Here is a 22,539-nt window from a genome sequence, read left to right on the forward strand (position 1 = left end):
TGCTGTTGCAAATGGCAGGATTTCCTTCTGCTTTAAAGCAGAGTTATTATATTGTATGGTGTATTTACCACCTTTCCTTCATCCACTCTGGGCTTCCCTGGTGGCTCAGATGGTAAAGTATTTGCCTGCAATGTAGGAGACTGGGGTTCGATTTCTGGGTCAGAAAGATCCTCTGGGAAAGGGAATGGCTACTCACTGCAATATTCTTGCCTGGAGAATTCCATGGATAGAGGAGCCTGGTGGGCTATAGCCCACGAGGTTGCAAAGAGTTGGACAAGACCGAGCGACTAACTCACTTCATCCATTCGTCACATTCATTCCTGTAGAATCCATGTTACATATCTGCAGCTCAGATGTACCTTATCTTCCTCCTCTCAATTATCAAGCAGCCTCAGGCCAAGGGTGGGGCCCTGTGACTCTCAGCACCCCACAGAGAGGGAAGGCAGGGGATCAGCAACACTTAACAGTCCTGATCCTGTCCCTTCTCAGGTAAGTCACATCACCTCTCTGCCTTGGTCACCTTGTGTGCTGTGTGGCAAGTGAGCTTCGACTTCACTAGAGAGAGCTGGGAAGGACTTGGGACAGCAGCCAGTACAGGCAAGGCCCACATCTGCACTGAGTGCCCTCTGCCTGAAACCCTTGTCCCATCTCCCAGCCCAAGGCCAGGGACGGAGCCATGAAAAATCCCAGGCGGAGAGAACCCAGCCAACGACAACATCCGGAAGAGCAAGCCCCACACGTGTCATCGATGATCTGGGGCAGCTCAGGCAGAAACCTGCATCTCGAGACAGAGGATAGACGTGTGGCCCTAGTGGGGGAAGGGGAGGTCGGATGAAGGGACAGAGTAGCACTGACACACTTTATACACTACCGTGTTTAAAATAGCTCATGGGACGCTGCTATACGGCACAGGGACCTCAGGGGCTCAGGGCTCTGTGATGACCTAGAGGGGTGGGATGGAGGTGGTGGGATGGAGGCTCAAGAGGAAGGGGACATATGCATACACAGAGCTGATTCACGCTGTTGTACAGCAGAAACTAACACAACATTGTAAAGCAATTATCCTCCAATTTAAAAAGCAAACAAAGAAAAAAGAACCTGCATCTTTAAGGCTTCTACCTCTTCTAGACCCAAGGGGATGAGACATCTGCCAGGACTAAGCAAAAAGTGCCGTGTTTGAGATAAGCCTTGCAGGATGGAAGGGAACGTTCTCTTCGTTACTGGGGGCAAAGTCAGGCATGGTCAGCTGACTGAGCTTCACCTGCCATACACCTGTTACAAGGGCCACGCCTTCCGCCATCACGCGCTGGGTGAATAACTTGGGGTGCTTCCCCACCCCCTCCTATTTTATCTCCTCCGTCTCAGACAACAGTTTCTAGTTAAGTGATTAAGTTGATTAGAAAAGAATGAGACAGGAGTAGATGCGTGGTCATAAGACTGAAAGGCTTTTCATTTAATCTGTCTGGAGAAGCACAGAAGGAATTTGAAGATTTGATTCATTTTTTTTAATCTGCTGTCAGAAGACAGTCTGGGTCTTGGGACCTTTGTGAGCCCCTCATTTTTCCTGGTTTCTATTTTGGGCCCAAACATCTGTGTCAGAGGACAGCAGGCGAGATTCCTATCCAAGCCCGTCCTTGACCTCCCTGGATGAAAATGACTTATCTTGGACAGGAGGCCCACAGGAGCCCAGTTCCTCTAGAGCTCCCTGCAGGCTGGTGTCCTTAGGAAAAGCCACTCTGTACCAACAGCCCCAGGCTGAGAATGCTTCCAGACAAGGAGTGGTGTGGACAAAAGACATTTTCCCTGCTTAGTTAGGGAGCAACTTAGTTAGACTGTCCTTGGAGGGTCTTTAGTACTCTGAGCCACAGCTTGCTTGTCTGTAGGATGGGACGAGCATACTTCGTTCAGTGGATATTGTGTTAACTAAATGAGATCAAGAGAAGGTCTGTATAGAATTATGAGTTGCTTCCCACTTCCCCCTTGGCTCTTAAAAACAAGCCATTGTAACTCTCTCAGAACTATCCATGTGGTTTAGTTGCTAAGTCATGTTCTACTCTTTGCGACTCCATGGACTGTGTAGCCCATCAGGCCCCTTTGTCCATGAGATTTTCCAGCAAGAATACTGGAGTAGGTTTCCCTTTCCTTCTCTAGGAGATCTTCCCGACCCAGGAATTGAACCCGGGTCTTCTGCATTGCAGGCAGATTCTTTACCGACTGAGTGAAGAATAATTAATTGTGGTACATCTGTGGGATAGATTACAAAGCCCACAAAGGGGCAGCTGGGGTCACGAGTGAGCAGTAGGGATGTTCATCACTAACTTGTACATGGAAAGAGACCAGGTCCCCAGCCTGTGTGCACAGACTTTTCAATACATTGTTGTTGTTTAGTTGCCAAGTCGTGTCCGACTCTTTTGCATGGACTGTAGCCTGCCAGGCTCCTCTGTCCATGGGATTTCCCAGGCAAGAATACTGGAGTGGGTTGCCTGTTTCCTCCTCCAGAGGATCTTCCTGACCTAGGGATTGAACCCGTGTCTCCTGCATAAGCAGGCGGATTCTTTACCACTGAGCCACCAGGGAATTTCCTTTTCAATACATAAATATGCACTATTCTCACAAAGAAACATAAACATCTTATCAGTGTTATCTCTGGGGGAGGATTGACTCTTGTGTTTGCTGTGCTTTTCTGAATTTTCCAGATCTTCTGGAATGAATATGCCTCATTTTCCTAATTAGGAAAAAAAAATCTGCAAGACATTTTTAGAGATGACAACGGGGGTTTGTAATTTTCATGTGGCAAAACATAAAGGGCAAGACCAGAAGGGCCTCAAGACAGAGGTGACTGTTTCTGTAAGTTTGCAAAGAATCCAAGAACATCTCTCTGGCAATAACAAAAATGAGCATAACCAATAAAAACAATACCTAACATGTTGAGTGCCTACAATGTGCCAGGAAGCATGCCATGTGCTTTTTTTTCAGAGTAACCCACTCCATGCACGCACACGTGCTCAGTCACAGTCATGTCCGACTCTTTGCGACCCCATGGACTGCAGCCCGCCAGGCTCCTCTGTCCATGGAATTTTCCAGGCAAGAATATTAGAGTGGACTGCCATTTCCTACTCCAAACCCACTCTATGAGGCAAGTACTATTCTTGGATTCATTTTACAGAGAAGGAAACAAAATGTCAGAGAAATTAAATAACTTGCCCAAGGGACAGATGTACCCTTTCTGAGAGGCAAGACAAAGGCTGGAGTGGGATGCCCTCTGTCCACCAGTCTGGCTTGATGGGGCTACCATGCCCTTCTATATCTTAGGGACCTGGTCCAGCCCACAAAGAACCTGTACCCCTGAGTTACACATCATCCAGTCCAGACTGTCCAGCAGAGCTTTCTGCAATGATGGGAATGTTCTCCACCTGTGCTGTCCAATATGGCAGCCACTAGCCACAGGCGTCAGGTGGGCACTTAACACGTAGCCACCACAATGGAAGAAGTGAACTTTTAAATATTGATGTTTAATCAATTTACATCAGGCCTTCCCAGGTGGCTCAGATGGTAAAGAATCTGCCTGCAATGCAAGAGACCCGGGTTTGATCCCTGGGTCTGGAAGATCCCCTGGAGAAGGGAATGGCTACCTCCTCCAATATTCTTGCCTGGAGAATTCCATGGACAGAAGAGCCTAGTGGGGCTACAGTCCATGGGGTTGCAAAGAGTCAGACATGACTGAGCGACGAACACTTTCACTTTTCACTTCGTTTACATCTAAATTTAGTTAGCCACATGCGGCCAGTGGCTGCCATATTGGACACTGCAACACTAGTTCACTCCGACCTGCACGGTCAACCCAGAGGAATCCAGGTGCAATCGAGTCATTCCCATTTGTGACAGGGCAGGGCTCCACCAAACCTCGCCAGGATCCTCATGTCTCCTACCTACTCAGCTGTGGGATGGATCAGCCTTCTCAAGGAGGTTAAGAGTTCTCCTTTATTTCCAAGATGGTGGAAGAGCAGGGAACTACTTCACTGAAATCTGTTCACCACGGACCACGCAACCATGTGATCAACGTGGGATCTGTGGATCTCATTTATGTGGGGGGAGGGTGACTGCTTTCATTTTGCAGATGGGGAAACTGAGGCTTCAAGAGGTGAAATAACCTGTTCAATGTCACAGCACTAGATAGGGCAGGGTGAATGGGAACCCAGGTCTGAACGATTCCACCCCACATGCAACCTCCCTCAAGGAAAATTTCAGCCTCCTAACTTGCACCCCAAAGACATCTGCAAGCCTCTCCACTCCCTCAGGGGTGCAGGAGACCAGCAAGAAGTGGCCGGCTTCCCCAGGATACTCACGTATATGAGTCCCGAGAAGTACCTCTCCCGCAGGTTGTGCAGCACAGAGGCTTCGTTGAGGCACGTCAGCTCCGCCATGTCCTCCACCTTGGAGAACTTGGGCGGGTTCATCTTCTGGATGTCATCTTTGCCGACTGTGACCTTCTTGCCATTCTCCACCAGCTCCACGATCACCTCATCCCCTTTCTCCTCCTTGATGCTGGCTGCCTCGAAACCCTGCTTCTCCGAAGGGACCCAGACCAGCTTCTTGGCGGCCCAGTCAGCCTGGGCCACTGGGTTGTTGATGAAGTTTTTGTCCACAAAGAGGAACTTCTCATCTTCACTGAGCTGGTCTTTCTGCGCCATGGTGCCTGGTTGGTCCCCTGGGGAGTAAGACAACCAGGTAAGAACGAGGCCAGAACCAGACTGGCCTAAAGATAGATCAAGAACCAAGCCCTAAAGACAGATAAAACCTTCACCTCACCATTTCTGGGGATGCAATCTGCAGAAATATCTCACAAAGCACAAAGGTGTTCACAGCAGGATGGTCTATGTTGTCAAATGGAAACGACCCAAAGGCTCTTCAGAAAAGGATCTGGACTACTATATATTGTCCATCAACATGGCATAAATACATAAACCATGATATTCTCATACAACGAGCTGCTATCCAGGGGTTAAGATGCGAGAAGTAGGTCTAGATGTGTTGACACAGGAACAAATTCAAGTCTTATAGTTTACTGTAAAAATAAAAGGGGGTGGTCCTCAAATGTTTAAACATAGCTTTATCACATTATCTAACAACCCCATTCTAAGGTATATACCCAAGAGAAATGAAAACATACTTCTACACAAAAACTCAGGTGAGTGTTCATAGAAGCATTACTCCTAATAACTAAAAAACAGAAGAAAAATCCAAATGTCCATCAGCAGATGAATGGATAAATAAAATGTGGCCTATCCATTTAATGGAATATTACTCAGCCATGAAAAGGAGTGGAGTACTGAAATACACTGAGTGTTAATGAATCTTGAAAACATTATGCTAAGTGAAAGAATCTAGTCACAGAGGACCATGTATTGTATGATTCTACTTACATAAGAATGTCCAGAATAGGCAAATCCATGGAGATAAAAAGTAGATTAGTGGTTGCCAACAGTTTGGAGAGAATAAAAGGGTGACGGTAGATGGACCAAACTGCAAACGTCCATTGAATCATAGAAAAAGCAAGAGAATCCCAGAAAAACATCTACTTCTGCTTTATTGATTACGCCAAAGCCTTTGACCGTGTGGATCACAACAAACTGTGGAAAATTCTTCAAGAGATGATAACGCCAGACCACCTTACCTGCCTCCTGAGAAATCTGTATGCAGGTCAAGAAGCAACAGTTAGAACCGGACATGGAACAACATACCAGTTCCAAATTGGGAAAGGAGTACATCAAGGCTGTATATTGTCACCCTGCTTATTTAACGCATATGCAAAGTACATCATGCAAAATGCCAGGACGGCTGAAGCATAAGCTGGAAACAAGATTGCTGGGAGAAATATCAATAACCTCGAATAATGACACCACCTTTATGGCTGAAAGCAATGAGAAACTCAAAAGTCTCTTGATGAAAGTGAAAGAGGAGAGTGAAAAGGTTGGCTTAAAGCTCAACATTCAAAAAACTAAGATCATGGCATCTGGTCCCATCACTTCATGGCAAATAGATGGGGAAACAATGGAAACAGTGAGAGACTTTGTTTTCTTGGGGTCCAAAATCACCGCAGATAGTGACTGCAGTCATGAAATTAAAAGATGCTTACTCCTTGGAAGAAAAGCTATGACCAACCTAGACAGAATATTAAAAAGCAGAGATATTACTTTGCCATCAAAAGTCGCTCAGTTTTCTTTATAGTCCAACTCTCTTATCCATACATGACCACAGGAAAAACCATAGCGAAGAACTGACTCATTGGAAAAGACTCTGATGCTGGGAAAGATTGAAGGCAGGAGGAGAAGGGGATGACAGAGGATGAGATGGTTGGATGGCATCACTGACTCGATGGACATGAGTTGGAGCAAGCTCTGGGAGTTGTTGAAGGACAGGGAAGCCTGGAGTGCTGCAGTCCATGGGGTTGCAAAGAGTTGGATGTGACTGAGTGACTGAACTGAACTGAACTGAACTGAACTGAAGTAGAGGGGAGTGGGTTTCTTTTTAGGGTAATGAAAATGTTCTAGAATGTACTGCAGTGATGGATACACAATTCTGTGACTATGCTGAAAGCAATTCAATTGCACAATTTAAATGGGTTAATTGCATTGTATTTAAACTGGATCTGAATAGAATTGCTTAAAAATGAAATATAGGGAATATTGTAAAGCACTAGTATAATAACCCATTTTTATTTTAAAATATTTAAAATTCATATAGGCAAAATAACTGGAGAAATATGTACTTATCGAGTACAGTTTTGAAGGGATTTTTACTTTTCATGACTAATGAAAAGTACTACTAATTTTTTGTAGTAAAATATACATGAGATTTACTGTCTTACACATTTTCATTTCAGTGACATTAAGTACATCCATATTGTCATGCAATTATCACCACCATCCAACACCAGAACTATTTTCATCTTGTAAAACTGAGACTCCACACACATTAAACACTAATTCCTCATTACCTCCTCCCTCCAGCCACTGGCAAGCACTATTCTACTTTATGTTTCTATGAATTTCACTGCTCTCAGGACCTCATGTCAGTGAAATATTCAGTATTTATCCTTTTGTCACCAGCTTATTTCACTTAGCATAATGTCTTCAAAGTTCATCCATGTTGGAGAGTAAATCAGAATTTCACTCATTTTTTGAGGCTTAATAACATTTCATCGTACAGATATGTGACATTTTGTTTATCCATTCATCTGTTGATGGACACTTGAGTTGCTTTCACATTTCCTCTATTGTGAATAATGCGACTTTGAACATGGGTACATTTCTATTATGCATTTTTGCCATGAAAGAAAGTGAAAGTGAAAGTTGCTCAGTCGTGTCTGACTCTTTGTGATCACATGGAATTCTCCAGGCTGGAATACTGGAGTGGGTAGCTGTTCCTTTCTCCAGGGGATCTTCCCAACCCAGGGATTGAACCCAGGTCTCTTGCATTGCACGTGGATTCTTTACCAGCTGAGCTACATGGGAAGCCAATATAGTTTTATAACTTTTATTGAATTTATGATTAACAAAAATAGATACTTTACAAAAGACTTCAAGTAACCAATTCACATAAGAAAAAGATGTTCAGCCTCAGGAGTAAATGAAGAACTACAAGGTGAAGCAATGAGATGCTGCTTTTCACTCACCGCTTGGCTAAGATGAAAACCACTGATAAGGCCTGTATTGTCAGGAGAGTAGGGGCTGGGGCTCTGCATACATTGCCCTTATGGATGGAAAAGTCCTAAAAGTTCACACACATCCCTTGACCTGCAATTCCATTTCTAGCAATTTGGCTTACGGAAACAGACAAGTGTTAACAGATGTATAAAAATGTGCATTGCCGTGCAATTTGGCACAGCAAAACCTGCAAGCAATCCAAATAGTTTTCAGGAAGTGCCTTGTTGAATTACAGATCATCCGGGCAACAGAATGCTATAAGCCCACCCAAAATTCAAGATGTAGGCTTTTATATATGCCACACAAAACTCTGCCCTTTCAACCTTCCCCCCCACCCCCGGCTGCCCTGTGCTGTTGGTGGGAATATAAGTTGGTGCAGCCACTGTGGAAAATAGTATGGAGGTTCCTCAGAAAACTAAAAATAGAATTACCAGCAATCATTACCAGAATGATCCAGCAACCCTATTCCTGGGAATATGCCTGGACAAAACTATAATTCATACAGATACATGCATCCCTATGTTCACAGCAGCACAGTTCACAATAGCTAAAATATGGCCACAACCTAAATGTTCATCAACGAATGAATGGATAAAGAAGAGGTGGTGCATAGATACAATGGAATACTACTCGGCCATAAAAAAGGATGAAACAGTGCCATTTGCAACAACATGGATGCAACAAGAGATGCTCATACTAAGTGAGATAAGTCAGAAAGAGAAAGACAAATGCCGTATGATGTCACTTACATGCGGAATCCAAAATACAGCACAGAGGGACCTATCTATAACATGGAAACAGACTTACGGACAAAGAGAACAGGTTTGTGGTTGCCAAGGGGGAGTGGGGAGGAAGAGGGCTGGATTGCGGGTGTGGGATTGGCAGAGGCAGACTATTACACTCAGAACAGATAAACAACAAGGTCCTAATGTAGAGCGCAGGGATTATATTCAATATCCTGTGATGAAACATAATGGAAAATTTTAAAAAAAGAATGTTAAAAAAGAATGAAAGTGATAATTCATAGACTTCATGCTGTTTACAGATTTGCCCACAAGTTTTGAACATTAAAAGACTCTAAGTTAATTAAAATGCAAATTATAGACTTGTAAAATAAAAAATAAGGATTTTTCCCTTTCATCTTAACCTATTTGTCATTTACATGATTTAAAATTCTCTCATTGTAAATGCACAATTCAATGACTTTTAGTAAATTTACAGAGTTGTGCATCTATCATGATGCTAAATTTTGGAACATTACCATCACCCCAAAAAGGGTTTCCTCATAGTAGTCTGCAGTCACTCCCTGTTCCTACTCCCAACTCCCTGGCAATTACTAATCTACTATCTGTCTCTATAGATGTGCCTTTTCTGGACATTGCAAAAAACAGAATTATACAATAGGTGACTTTTGACCATGCAAAGTCAATATGACAAAAACCAATATGCATAAATGGAATACTCAGCAGTAAAAAGGAACAAATTACACCATAAAAAAGATGAATTGTGGAAGCAAGCTTAATGAAAGAAGCAGAACCCAAGTCCTACACACTCTCTTATTCCACTGATAAGGAGATCTAGAAAAGGCGAAGCTGTGGCAACAGGAAACGGATCAGTGATTGCTCACAGGCTGGGGAGGGACCTGGCTGCCAAGAGGCAGAAAGGAACTTCCGGGGTGATGGAAACATTCTATATCCCGATTACGACGATGATCATACGACTATATACATTTGTCAAAATTCACTGAGCTGTACACTTAAAAACCAGTGAATTTTTTAAAAAGTAAAAGAAATACTATATGTACATTACACCTCAGTAAAGCTGAATCAGATAGTTATAAAAGAATGTCTTATCATTTTGTTTATTTTTCTTCATTTTTTAAAAATTAACTTATTTATTTTAATTGAAGGCTAATTACCTTACAATATTGTAGTGGTTTTTGCCATACACTGACATGAATCAGCCACGGGTGTATATGTGTTCCCCATCCTGAACCTCCCTCCCCATCCCATCCCTCTGGGTCATTCCAGTGCACCGGCCCTGAGCACCCTGTCTCATGCATCGAACCTAGACTGGCGATCTGTTTCACATATGATAATATACATGTTTCAATGCTATTCTCTCAAATCATCCCTGTCTTGCCATTTCATACATCCGTGTATACATTTTAAAAAGTCTAGAAAACTACACACAAAAATATTAAACCAGGGTTCTATCTGGTCAAATGTGGGACAGTCTGAACATCAGTAAGGTAAATACAACAGTTGAAAGATTAGTATGTTTAAATCCATGAGCTCATCATGGTTAAAAAAAAATTCACAGATCATCTTTGTAAGCTGCTGGGGAATCAACCCATGGTTTTGAAAACTGGTAAAGAAAGAGGTGGAAACTAAGACACTGATTCTGCCTCTCTACAAATTCTTCCTCAAGGCCACTAAATAATTGACAAGAAGTCTGTCTGTATCTAAAATATTAAGTCATTAAATGTCAGATTCTCCATTCAATTGTCTAGATATGACCAGGAGACGAGCTGCTGAGGCAACAGACTCTTTTCAGACCTGTCCAATGGCCCATCCCAGGCCCTCTGACCATACCTGCAGGAGCTGTCCTGCCCTCGGAACACTGGCTCATGTTCAGCTCCTCCAACCCGACCCACCTTCCTCCCCCACCCACTGGTGGTTCCAAAGAACTAAGGTGCGGGCTGAGTGAGGATGTACTGCGTGGTTGATGCCCCTTCTTCAGCAGAAAACAATTCATAGCTCCTTTAGCTATGGATCCCCTCTTAGAGGCACATAACCTCTGATCAGCTCTGTTTTTGCAGCGTTAAGGTTACTGAGTAGGTGTAGGTGGTGTCGGCCCGATCCATCCGTTGTGAAGTTCTCCATCTGCTATTCAGGCTTCTCAGGTGGTGTGGGTGGGAAGGAACCCACCTGCCAAAGCAGGAGACGCAAGAGGCGCAAGATAATTTGCATGCTTGGACTCCAAATCCCATGGAGGTGGACTAACTTCCACATCCCACCAATGGGCCCCTGGAGCTGGGCCGTCAACTCCTAAAATGCAGACTTTGCAAGGCAAAAATCAGAGGGGCAGTTCCTCCCGCTTTCCTCTTCCAGGGTGAAAATGACAATAATAAAAACCAGGAGCTAATTTGCTCAGAAAGGTTAGTTATTTCTCCTGGGTGACCTGATCTAGTCGCTCTTTAAAAAATAAAATAAGAAATGAGTGAATCAAACCCTAAATCTGAAAAATCACTCCAGTTATCCCAAAAAGTGAATTAAAGAATTGTAGAAAATGTACACTGTTCTAGGTTTAATGATCATGTTTCCTGCACTTTAAATTCTTTTGGGAGGGGGTGACTCTGGGCATGTGGGATACAGATTCCCCAAATAGGGATTGAACCCAAGCCCCCCTGCAGTGGAAACATGGAGTCTTCATCACTGGACCCCCTGGAAAATCGCTTTTAATTTTTAAATTGCTATTGAATTTCTTCTGGGACATAGTAACTCCAACAGCATTCTCCCTTCAGCCCCACTTCACTGCTTAAAAAAAAAAAAATACTACCATCTACTTAGAAGAATTCCTGCTATATAAATGTAGAAGAAATGATGAAACTAGAATGTAGCAATTCTGGAACTCTGAATAAAATAATGGGTCTTGGCAATCGCTATCAAAGTTGCTAAAACATCAGACCAGTGGTCCTCAGACTTCTTGTGCATCAGCCTCACCTGGGAGGTTGTGGAATCACAGATGCCTGGGCCCACCCCAGAGCTTCTCAGCCAGTAGGTCTGGGGTGAACCCAGGGATCTTCATTTCTAACAGGCTCCCGGGTGATGCAGAGGATACTGGTCCACAGTTTCAGACCCACCCCATTATATCAGATGACAAGCAAATGTGCTGTGTGCTCACTTGTGACTGACTCTTTGCAACCCCATGGATTGTCGCCTGTCAGGCTCCTCTGCCCATGGGGTTTTCCAGACAAGACTACTGGAGTGGGTTGACATTTCCTCCTCCAAGGGATCTTCCTGACAAAGGGATCAAACCTGCGTCTCTTATGTGTCCCGCATTGACAGGTGGGTTCTTTACCACCAGCACCACCTGGGAATCCTGAATAGCAGATGGAGAACTTTACAATGGATGGATGGGGCGGACACCACCTACACCTACTCAGCAAACTTAACGCTGCAAAAACAAAGCCGATCAGAGGTTATGTGCCTCCAGAGGGGATGCCTGGGGAAGTGGCACCACCACCAGTGAAATATTCTTACAGAAAAAAAGGGGGTGGGGTGGGGACAGACACTGACAAAGCCTCTGGATCTAACACCTATTTAAGGGAAATGCAGGGCACAGGGAACATGCCAACCAAGGTCACGGGCATGTGACAAAGTCGACAAGGTAGGAAAGCATAGGAAGAATGACTCAGTTTCTTTAACAGGTAAACCATTTTAAAAGGGGGGAACCTATGGATTAGAAGAGGCTTTGGGGGGACTTCCCTGGTGGCCCAGTGGTCCATTCTCCCAGCGCAAGGGGCCTGGGTTCCATACCTGGTCAGGGAACTGTATCCCTTATGCTGCAACTAACACCCAGAGAAGCCGAATAAATCAATAGATATCTATTGAACAAAGATGTATAATATTTTTTTTTAAAAATCTGTTCTTCAAAACAGTACCCGATTAAGTAAACTACAACTCCACACCATAAGAACAAATCACACAAACACTTGTGTGAAAAAAAAGGCAGACACAAGAAGGACATACGGTGTGATTCAGTTTACAGGCAGAACTCAGAGATGCTTTAGGCTCAGTTCCAGACCATTGCAATAAAGCAACCATCACAATAAAGCAAGTTACATGGATACTATGGCTTCCCAGTGTATAAAAAGGTTGCATTTACACTATGCTGTTGTCTATTAACTGTGCAATAGCATTATGTCTAATGTCTAATTATGTCTAATGTCTACCGTAATGAAAAATACATGATTGTTAAAAAATTCTAACTTTCATCTGAGCTTTCAGTGAGTCACAGTAGCAACGACAAAGATCACAGATCACATAACAAATATTACAATGAAATCACCTTAAATATACAAGAATTACCAAAATGTGTCATAGAGACAGGAAGTAAGCAAATGGTGTCGGAAAAATGGCACTAATAGACTTGCTGAACATAGATTTGCCATAAGCCTTCAAATTGCAGGGGAAAAAACCCCACAGTATCTGTGAAGCACAATGAAATGAGGTATGCTTATATATGAGATTCAAAACCAGGCAAATTTAACCTACGGTGCTAGACATCAGATGTAACTGGAGGGGTAGGACATGATGGAGGTTGATGGAGCTGATAACTTTGTTTCTTAATCTGAATACCAATTACATGGGTGGAAATTCATCAAGCTACATACCTATAGAGATGTGTACTGTTCTGATATAGAATACACTTCAATAAAAATTTTTTCTTTTTACCTTTAATTATGGTAAAATACACATAATAAAATTTACCATCTTTACCACTTAATTGTGCAGTTGAGTAGTATAAGTACAATCGAGAGAAGTTTTTGAATGGTAGCCAATTATACCCAAGAAGACCAGAAGATCTATTTTATTTGTTTTGAGCAGCATGACAACTAAGTGGACTCTTCCTAATTTCTATGTTGGTGAGCTGCCTTAAAAATCAGGGAAAAAAAATAGAAAAGCAAAAAACACAGCAGAAAAGCAGAAGGACTCAAGAATTTCCACTGCCAGGAACCCTGTCTAATCTAGGACTCAAAAATACAAACAGATCAAGTGCAAAGATTCAGTCTTTGTCCAAAAGAAGGAGAGAGAGGCTGGGCTGCTTCCCATGTCGTTGAGGTCTCTGACAGCCACAATGTGTGAAATCCACTTTGGTCAAAAGAAAGAAAAGGAAAAGAGGATCTTGGCTTCACTCTAGAACAGCGTTTCCCAGAGTATGTTCCTTGGAACTCAAATCCCTCAAAATATTAATACTTGGGGTGGGGGTGGTGCAGGATTCAGGGAAGTGCTACCCATTTCCCTCCATCATTTAGAGGGAGAGCTCGCATCAGGACATTCAAGGTCCTGACATCTGAAAGCTATTTCAGTCCTTTGACCACACGTCTTTGAACACATGAACACTACAGACCCCAAACACTGATTAAATCCCACAGATTTGCCCTTGAGAAAATGTGGTGAGTATAGCAAATTAATATTACTAATATTAGTAATCATAGCTGCTGCTCTGTCTTTTTTTTTTTTTTTTGGCTACATCATGTGACATGGGGGACCTTAGTTCCCTGAGCAAGGATTGAACTGTGCCCCCTGCCCTGGGAATACAGAGTTTAACCACTGGACCACTGGGGAAGCCCTACTGCTGCTGTAATTGACTGTCAGCTATTATCTTGTTTAAACCCCTAAAAAATGCTACCCAAGGCACCATTACACTGAGGCACAGAGGGTCAGTAATTTGACCATCATAGCACAGCTAGATGTGGTGGAATCTGAATAAAAAATGTTTTCCAAGTAATCTTTCCTGTTCTGTATGCTGCTGCAGCTAAGTTGCTTCAGTCATGTCCGACTCTGTGCGACCCCAGAGACGGCAGCCCACCAGGCTCCCCAGTCCCTGGGATTCTCCAGGCAAGAACACTGGAGGGGGTTGCCATTTCCTTCTCCAATGCGTGAAAGTGAAAAGTGAAAGTGAAGTCGCTCAGTCGTGTCCAACTGTTAGTGACCCCATGGACTGCAGCCTACCAGGCTCCTCCATCCATGGGATTTTCCAGGCAAGAGTACTGGAGTGGGGTGCCATCACCTTCTCCTACCTTCTGTGAAATAGGGAAAGAACTTGAGGACTGAAAGAAACACAGGCACACACGGGACACACCCTGGATCAGTCTTTGGCTATTTGAAGGCTGCAGGTAACTTGGTTTTATTGCTATAAGGACTTGCCTCAGGGTGCAGCCAGAGCCTCAAGCCTTCAAAATTTGAGGTAGTGGGCAATCAGGCAGAAAGTGTCAGGTCAGGCATTAGGTGAGGTACAGGGGGAAACGAAAAGCAGCTTGTTAGACTGCAGCAGTGGCCAGAGAGCACGCCGCAGTGATAGGATTCGCCATGCTCTAAATGCAGGGGAAACTGCGGTCTGCAACTCCCTGCCGAGGTCCTTAATTTAGAGCAGGGTCTCTCAAAACAGCGGCACTACTGACATTTGAGGATGGATAATTCTTTGCCGGTGGGATGGATGGCGGGCGAAAGTGTGGGGGAGGGGGGCAGGTGGAGCGTGCAGGGAGAGGGCCTGCCCCTTGCCTTGTAAGGCCGTTAGCAGCCTCTCCGGTCTCGACGCGACAACCGAAAATGTCTGCAGGTATCGCTAGATGTCTCTTAGGGGGAGGACTGTCCCAGCCAACCTGGAATGCCGGCTATGGAAAGCCACACATGTGGAGGGTGAGAACATGAGGGCACACAAGAGGAGCCCAGACAGCCAAACCTCAAGGAGACTCCCACCCTCCTGATTTCTTCCTTTCAAGCTCTCCTCCCCAACCATCCCCGCCCCCTTCACTCCCACCCTGTACCATCCAATGTCCTGCATCAGCTCTAAGAGCTGAAAGGACACCTTCAGGCTCATTACCCAGGATTGACGGATACTACGTCCAGTGCATGATCAAAGGCTGCTATCCAGCCTTTTGATGAAAGCAAAGGACTCTTCACTGTTGGCGTCAGCAGCGTCCGACACAGCCAAGTGTGCCAGCTCTGGGCACATCCTGGCTTCCTCAACAACACCCAGCTCCCTTCTTTAAGCTCTTCATTAGCCTCTGTAAGACCACAGGTTTACACATCCCAGTTCTGTGCTGAACTCACTGGGTCGCTCTGGGCAAGTCACTCTCTCTGGGCCTTGCGTTTTTCACTTGGGGAAAGAAATAGAAAGGGCTCTAACATCTTGGGGTATCTGTAATTCCAGATCAAAAAGGCTGGAGTTGGACCAACTGAGAATGTTTAGCTATTTCAGCTTGTTTTAGCATCGGTTTTATCTTCCCCAGAGGAACTCAGGGGTAAAAGATCTTGCCCCTTCTGCTTCTGTATTATTGAAAAATGAATAAAATTCCCCAGAGTAAACAGTAACAGGATTTGCACGTCATCAACCCTAGTTAACAGCTACGCTCAGTATTTTACTGCCAAGATTTTGGACCAGAGACACCAACTCAAATGTCGCCAGGGTCAGGTAAGCAATGCAGAGTGACCCAGGCTGGAAGTGGCTGGACAGAGCCCTCTGGTCTGTCCAGAGGAGACAGGGCAGCTTCCTAGCTCCTGCTGGGGTGTCTGAGTAAGGATGTGGGCCGGGCACTACCAGATATCCAACAGACTTGGAAGTCTGCATTTAGGTATGACATGAAAGTGAAAGTGAAGTCGCTCAGTCGGGTCTGACTTTTGTGACCCCATGGACTGTAGCCCTTCAGGTTCCTCTGTCCATGGGATTCTCCAGGCAAGAATCCTGGAGTAGGTAGCCATTCCCTTCTCCAGGGGATCTTGCCGACTCAGGGATCAAACCCAGGTCTCCTGCATTGCAGGTGGATGTTTTACTGCCTGAGCCATCATATCCATCCCTAAAGGAAATCAGTGCATGTTTCAAATGCCATGCAGGCAAAATGAAAACCTCTGGGGCCTGATCTAGAATACACACCAGCTGACAGGAGCTCTGCAGAGAAGAAACTGGGTTAAGACCTGGTCCAGGTGAGGGAGGAGTCAGTGTGGAGAGGGAAGCCGGGGGAGGGGCTGGCCCCCAGACGCACCAGATCTCCAGGCCCCAAACTGTCACCATGAGCAACCGGGACTCTTAATCTGTCATTAATAACAGGCTACAATTACCATCGTGCTACATGTGCTAAGTCGCTCAGCTGTGTCCGACTCTGCAGACCTATGGACCGTAGCCACCAGGCTCCCCTGTCCATGGGATTCTCCAGGCAAGAATACCGGAGTGGGTTGCCATGCCCCCTTCCAGGGGATCTTCCCGACCCAAGGATCAAACTGGCGTCTCTTATATCTCCTGCATTGGCAGGTGGGTTCTTTACCACTAGCGCCACCTGGGAAGCCTTTATTCCCCTTTCCATTTGTGGGACATCAAGTTAGGCTATTTATTATATATACCATCTTGCTATGTTTTCTAATACATGAGGTAGGCATTATTGATTATTCCTATAAGGCTATGGAGGTCCCAGAAAGTAAAGGCTTTTGCTTGTAAAAGTTGGAGCCAAGATTAGAACCCAGATCTGACACCTGATCCAAGCAGGAAGTCTCCTCCTTGCTTGGCTTCCTTGCACGGACTTGCCCTTGTGAGGCTTTGCCATAGCTGCACGCCTTTATGACATCTGCCTAACCCATCTGTATACTGTTTTAAAAGTACCTCCAGAAGGAAGTTCTTACAATTATCAAAGCTAAATTAATTTTTCCTCCCTACCAAGAGAACTTGGTCAGCAAGAGGTCTGGTGAATCCCACGGAGGATGCTTTGAGGATAGACAGAACTGGTCATTTCCGGTCCTAAAAGCCCCACTGTGTCTTGTTTCTTGCAACTCTGGCTTAGCATAGCTTAAAATACATGTAGTCTCCTATGTGTCTATTAGAAATTTAAATCGACAATGTCTTTAGAGGACTGTTTAGCAATATCTATCCATTTAAAATGTGCATGCTCTCTAACTTAGCAAATTGCATTGCTGGGAATTTATCCTGCAGATAAACTCATATAATTAGATATAAATAGATACACAAAGATGGTCCCTGAAGCCCTGTTTATATGTGGAGTGAAGCTGGTAAATTTCAATAAGAGGTTGTTGTAGTAAGATGCTATTTTGTTATTCAGTCACTAAGTCATGTCCAACTTTTTCCAACCCCATAGACTGCAGCATGCCAGGCTTCCCTGTCCTTCACTATCTCCTGGAGTTTGCTCAAATTTATGTCCTTTAAGTCAGTGATGCTATCTAACCATCTCATTCTCTTTCGCCCCCTTCTCCTTTTACCTTCAATCTTTCCCCGCATCAGAGTCTTTCCCTGACTCCTTGATTAGATGCTATACTTCCATGTAATAGAATATTACGCAGGTGATTTTAAAACACCACAATATGCTGATATAGAAAGTTAAAAATATGCAATTAAGTGAAAAAACAGCTAATTTACAAAGCCAACAATATTTGTGTAAAAAAGGAAGATTTGACATAGGAAAGTTTTGAAAAGATGCTCAAGAATACATTAACAACGGTTTTATCTAAAGTTGGGGAAGAGTGGAGAGGCGGGGAAGGAGTAAGAAGGTCAGGAATTCTACCTGGAGAGGCATTCTACCTGGAGACCAGGGAAGGGTTATAACCACCCCCAGTGGTCTCAGACTCTGAGGGATACAGAACTCTTACGAGATTCTGTATCATTTGCTGCCTGCCTCACCAGCAGAGGGGAAGTTCAAGCCTGTACAGGTGAACAAGAGGAAAGCCCATGGCCCTTTCTTAGGGACTTTGGTGAGGACCATTCCTCTTTAACCTCTGAATCACTGATGTGGTTCAGAGACACCTGACTTCCTCTGCAGGACAGGAGGCAACGCTAGCTTCTTTATCATCTGACCCCTTACAAAATTTCCTTCAAAGTCAACTATTCTCCAACAAAGCAAAACAAAAAGTTCCTTCAAATTCCTACGTAGCCTTTTGCAGACTTAGCCTTTCTCCCACATTGTGGCCATGGTTAAATACATTCAATGGTCAGAGTGAAAGGAAGAGACCCCAGGGATCAAAGGAGTCACCTTGGAAGGTGACTCCCACTCACAGACAGGCTCCTCCCACTCACAGCTGAGCTCTTCAAGGACACCATAGAGATCCTACACAAATCACAAAATACCTGGGCCAATATACCTGGTCATGTTCCTGACACAGGCAAGGAAATGTATCTATATTAGTGCAGAAGATTCTAATCACCACCTTTACCCAAATAGGAACTGAGTTTATGAAAAGAGATGGCAAGAAAAGAAATTTAAGGGCAAGTTTCTCTTTTATGGAAAGACTACACCATGGGTTTCCTGGTTCTGCCAAGTACCTGCTGGGCAACACTGAGCAAAATCCTTGAGGTCTCTGGCCATATATAAACAACCATCCACGGAAGTTCACCAGGGGCCAAGCACTATGCTAAATCTTTCGTATGCATGATCCCTTTGAATCCTCCCAGTAGGGCAATTCCATAGGCACTGAAGTCTTGAAAGAGCTTGTTTTGTAAAATCTTGTCTTCCTCATTGGCTAGTCAAGCTATCTTGAGCAAGTTATTCCATCTCCACATTTGTGAAACAGGACCAATAATAATAGCATCCGCTCCAAAGAGCTGTTGTGAAGACTTAGTACAAGATGCCTATAACAGATTCAGCACGGTATCCCAGCAAAAGCACTCACCAGATGTTAGCCAGTCTCATTAGCCCCATTTTACAGATGGGAAAACTGAGGTTTGGGAAGGACAACATGGATGATTTCTACATTTGCTTGTGACATTCTTGGATTCTGGTGAATTTAAAATTGGATGTGGTTTGCCAGAAAAATCTAATGTGTATCTGAGTTCAGAGTTACATGGTTGTGCCTACAGCATAAAATTCACCTGTTTGGATTCAATATGCTGAGGAAAGGAGAAGACCACTTTCCCACCCCAAAAATAAAATTTCAAAACAAAAGAGAGCAGGAGAAGGTAATCCCCCTCTTCTCCCAAATGTCTTCCTCTCCGGACTCCCCAACTTGTTCCCAAACGGAAAGGACAAGGGCAGAGAAATCCCCAGAGGCAGCACCAACAAAGCCGCAATACAGGGCTAATTTGCGAGGGGGCTGGGGACGGCCTCATGGAAAACGCTACCATAAATGGGCATGTTTGCCTCAATCTCAGCCCTCACACAGAAAAGTAACGATAACAAATCCATAACAAATACCTTGTACGGAATAACATGTCTATTTCAGACATGATAATAAAATACACGGTGTTTACCAGCCCTAGAAGCTTCTCAAGGAAGGCCCAGCTAGTTCACCTTTTGGACTCTGGGGATGGCAGCCCATCTAATCTAGTCAACTAGACGACCACACCGCCAGGGGACAAACAGTGCATTTTATTTTAAATTTGCAAAAGGTCAGTTTATATTTTCTTCAAAGAGATGATAAACACTTGCCCTACGGGTCCCATCTGGTCCCATCAGAAACCTGATTCCAACAAAGTTTTTGTTCATGGTAAAGGAAAATGTTGGTGGGGTCAGGGGTATAGAATTGGCAGGAATGAGATCCACCACTTGTAAGCTGTGTGACATTGGGCAAATTACTTAAACTCTCTGAGCGTCAGTTATCTTGTATACTAAACAGGCATCACAATGCCTCCCTTAAAATGTTGCAATGATTAAATGAGGTCAATGAAGTCAAACACTGCTACAGTGCCTGGCACATAAGCACTCCGTCAATGGTAGTTTATCTCAATGGGAAAGCACCAAGGAAACTGCACTTCCATGGGTCTTCAATGTCCAGTTTCACCCACTGCTATCTCATGACTTTCAGCTCAGCTTCTGCAAGCTCCTTCTCTGTATATAATGGTCAGTTTGCAATTTAATCTATTCATTCTTAATACTGTACTAAATGCTCCCTTTCTCGGGGTTTCTCAATAATTGCTTTTACTTCTTGATGAGTGCGGTTTTGAATGGTGCCTTTCCTCAGGCAGCCAAATCCCCATCAGCTCTCAGTGCAGACAGAGAACAGACAACAGGTGGCAGCCACTTTCTCTCACTTTGCCCACTTGGAGGGACATGAGAGCAACATGGGTGTTCTGCAGGAAAGCCCAGCCCCATCTTACCTAACACACTTGCAGCCTCTGTAAGCAAGTGCGGGCTTTGGCATCTCAGTATTTGAGCCCCCTGGGGTCAACCTGGATGAGATTTTTAAAAATTTGGAGTGAGGGGGCGGTGTGTGTGTCTGGAAGAATACCAAGCTATAATAAATGGTTCATGATCAGAGTATCACTCAAGGCTTATCAGCAGCGCACCCTCTAGAGCAGGGGTCCCCCAACCTCCAGCATCTAATGCCTGATGATCTGAGGTGGAGCTGGTGTAATTATAATAGAAATAAAGAGCACAATAAATTTAATGTGATTGAATCATCCTGAAACCATCCCCCTACCCTGGTCCATCAAAAATTGTCTTCCATGGGGATGCCAAAAAGGTTGGGACTGCTGCTCTAGACTGGGGGAAAACACTTCCCCTTCTGCCCACGGTTTTTTAAACTGATGCTTCCAACTCCACCTGGAGCCACACCTTGCCTGCCTGTGAGATAGGAAATGACTTTTCAGTGGAAGCTGGATCTTTGATATTTCCAAGGCAGCGTATCTTGCAGAGTCTCCTCATAACAAGAATCATCTGGGACTTATACACATAGAGTACAGTTTTTCTAAAGATTCTAAAGTAACCGGAGATGGGCCCAGGCATTATCTTTAGTAAGTACCCCCAAGGGAGTACTTCTCATTGGCTACCTTGGGAGATGCTGCTTTGGGGAAAATCTAGGATGACGGGGCAAAGAGAAATGAAAATTGTGACCCCTCAGCCCCTCCCCAGTGGTCCTTAAGAGGATGGCAACAGATGCGCCTCATGGCTCTCCAGCCCCTATAGGATGCCCTGCAGGATCCTGTAACCCCAGACTCAACTTCGTCCCCCGCAGGACCACATACTTACAGATCTCCAACTGGGGGGCAGAGCGGAGTAGAAACTTGACGGAGAGCTCAGATCTGGTACACCTCCCAGGCAGGGGCGTCCAAATCTCCGCGGTCGCCCGGGACGCCTCTTTTTATAGATCCGGAGCTGCCCGCGGGTGGGAAAGGGGAGGCAGCCGAGGAGGGCGGGGTGGGGATGGGTCCCGCGCTGCTCCCTCCGCAGCGCCCCCTGCAGGGCCCGAAAAACGCCGCTCTGGTCCAGGCCTCGCGCGCTCCTGCCGCGACGCCCGTAAAGGGGCGCACCGGGTGGGGGCCCCTGGGAAGGGCGCAGTGGGCAGGGGCGTTCGGGGATTTCTAACCCCGGCTCTCGGACAGTCGCGGAGACTCCGGGTCCCTAGAGAAACGGGTGGAGAGCACTCGGCGTCTCTAGGGGATGCTTGAGAATTTCTTCCTTGAGTCAGTTCCAGCCGCGCAGGCTTTAACCGCTTCTTTCGCAGGGGAGGAGCTGTGGGGGTCCGAGTTGACACCTTTCCCCGCTCCCCAGTTTTGTCGTCCCTACTGCCTGGAAAGGGGCTGGCTATGCTGCGAGACGGGCAGGGAAAGGGGATTTTCTGAACTTTGCAAAGTACAAGGCAAGAGCCCCCAACTCTGCTGGGAATTGTGCAGCAAGGGGAAGTTTTTACTTTTCCCAACTTGGCATCGCCACTTCCACCCACAAGCAAAAAAAAAAAAAAAAAAAAAGACCCAATTGTTGTGACTTCAGGCACTGGATGTACCATTCGCTGGCTGTGTGACCTCAGGCAAGTCACTTCCCCTCTCTGAGCCTCCGTTTTTGAAGCTGAAGTGTGTGTGTGGTAATTATGTAATTTGCAAGGTGCATGTCAGGATCCAAGGAGAATGTGGGTGCCTCCCTGCTCTTTGAAAGCTCCCTTCTCTTGCCCCTCCCCGCCCCAAGAAATTCTTGCAAATGAAGCTGCCTGAAAGCTTTCTCCCTGTCTCTGTCCCTCTCAGTACCACTCCCTTACCCTCTGTGTCCGCACCACCCCCTTCTGTGTGTCTGACACCGGGTCTCTCCGTCACCGTTTGTCTGTCTTGTTCTGCCTTTCTTTCATTCTGTGTCTCCGTCACTGTTCCCAGGGCTGTCTCTTACTGTCTCTCTGTCTCT

General features: G+C 45.1%; 1 protein-coding gene across 3 annotated transcripts in view; it reads right to left on the bottom strand.

Annotated features, from left to right (window-relative positions):
• MYH11 (myosin heavy chain 11) overlaps positions 1-22,022 on the bottom strand; it is a 127,914-nt gene extending 105,892 nt beyond the window's left edge. The window contains exons 1-2 of one of the 3 annotated variants that reach the window (XM_061401201.1): positions 21,397-22,022; positions 4,347-4,708 (exon numbers count right to left, since the gene is read on the bottom strand). In XM_061401201.1, coding sequence (XP_061257185.1) covers positions 4,347-4,691 — 345 coding nt within the window. In that variant the 5' untranslated portion in view covers positions 4,692-4,708; positions 21,397-22,022. The remainder of the gene's footprint in view (positions 1-4,346; positions 4,709-21,396) is intronic. The other 2 variants (XM_061401200.1, XM_061401203.1) reach the window with 2 other exon arrangements.
• Between the last annotated feature and the right edge of the window lie 517 nt (positions 22,023-22,539).

This window comes from Bos javanicus, chromosome 25, assembly GCF_032452875.1.
Source record: "Bos javanicus breed banteng chromosome 25, ARS-OSU_banteng_1.0, whole genome shotgun sequence".
Lineage (NCBI taxonomy): Eukaryota > Metazoa > Chordata > Mammalia > Artiodactyla > Bovidae > Bos > Bos javanicus.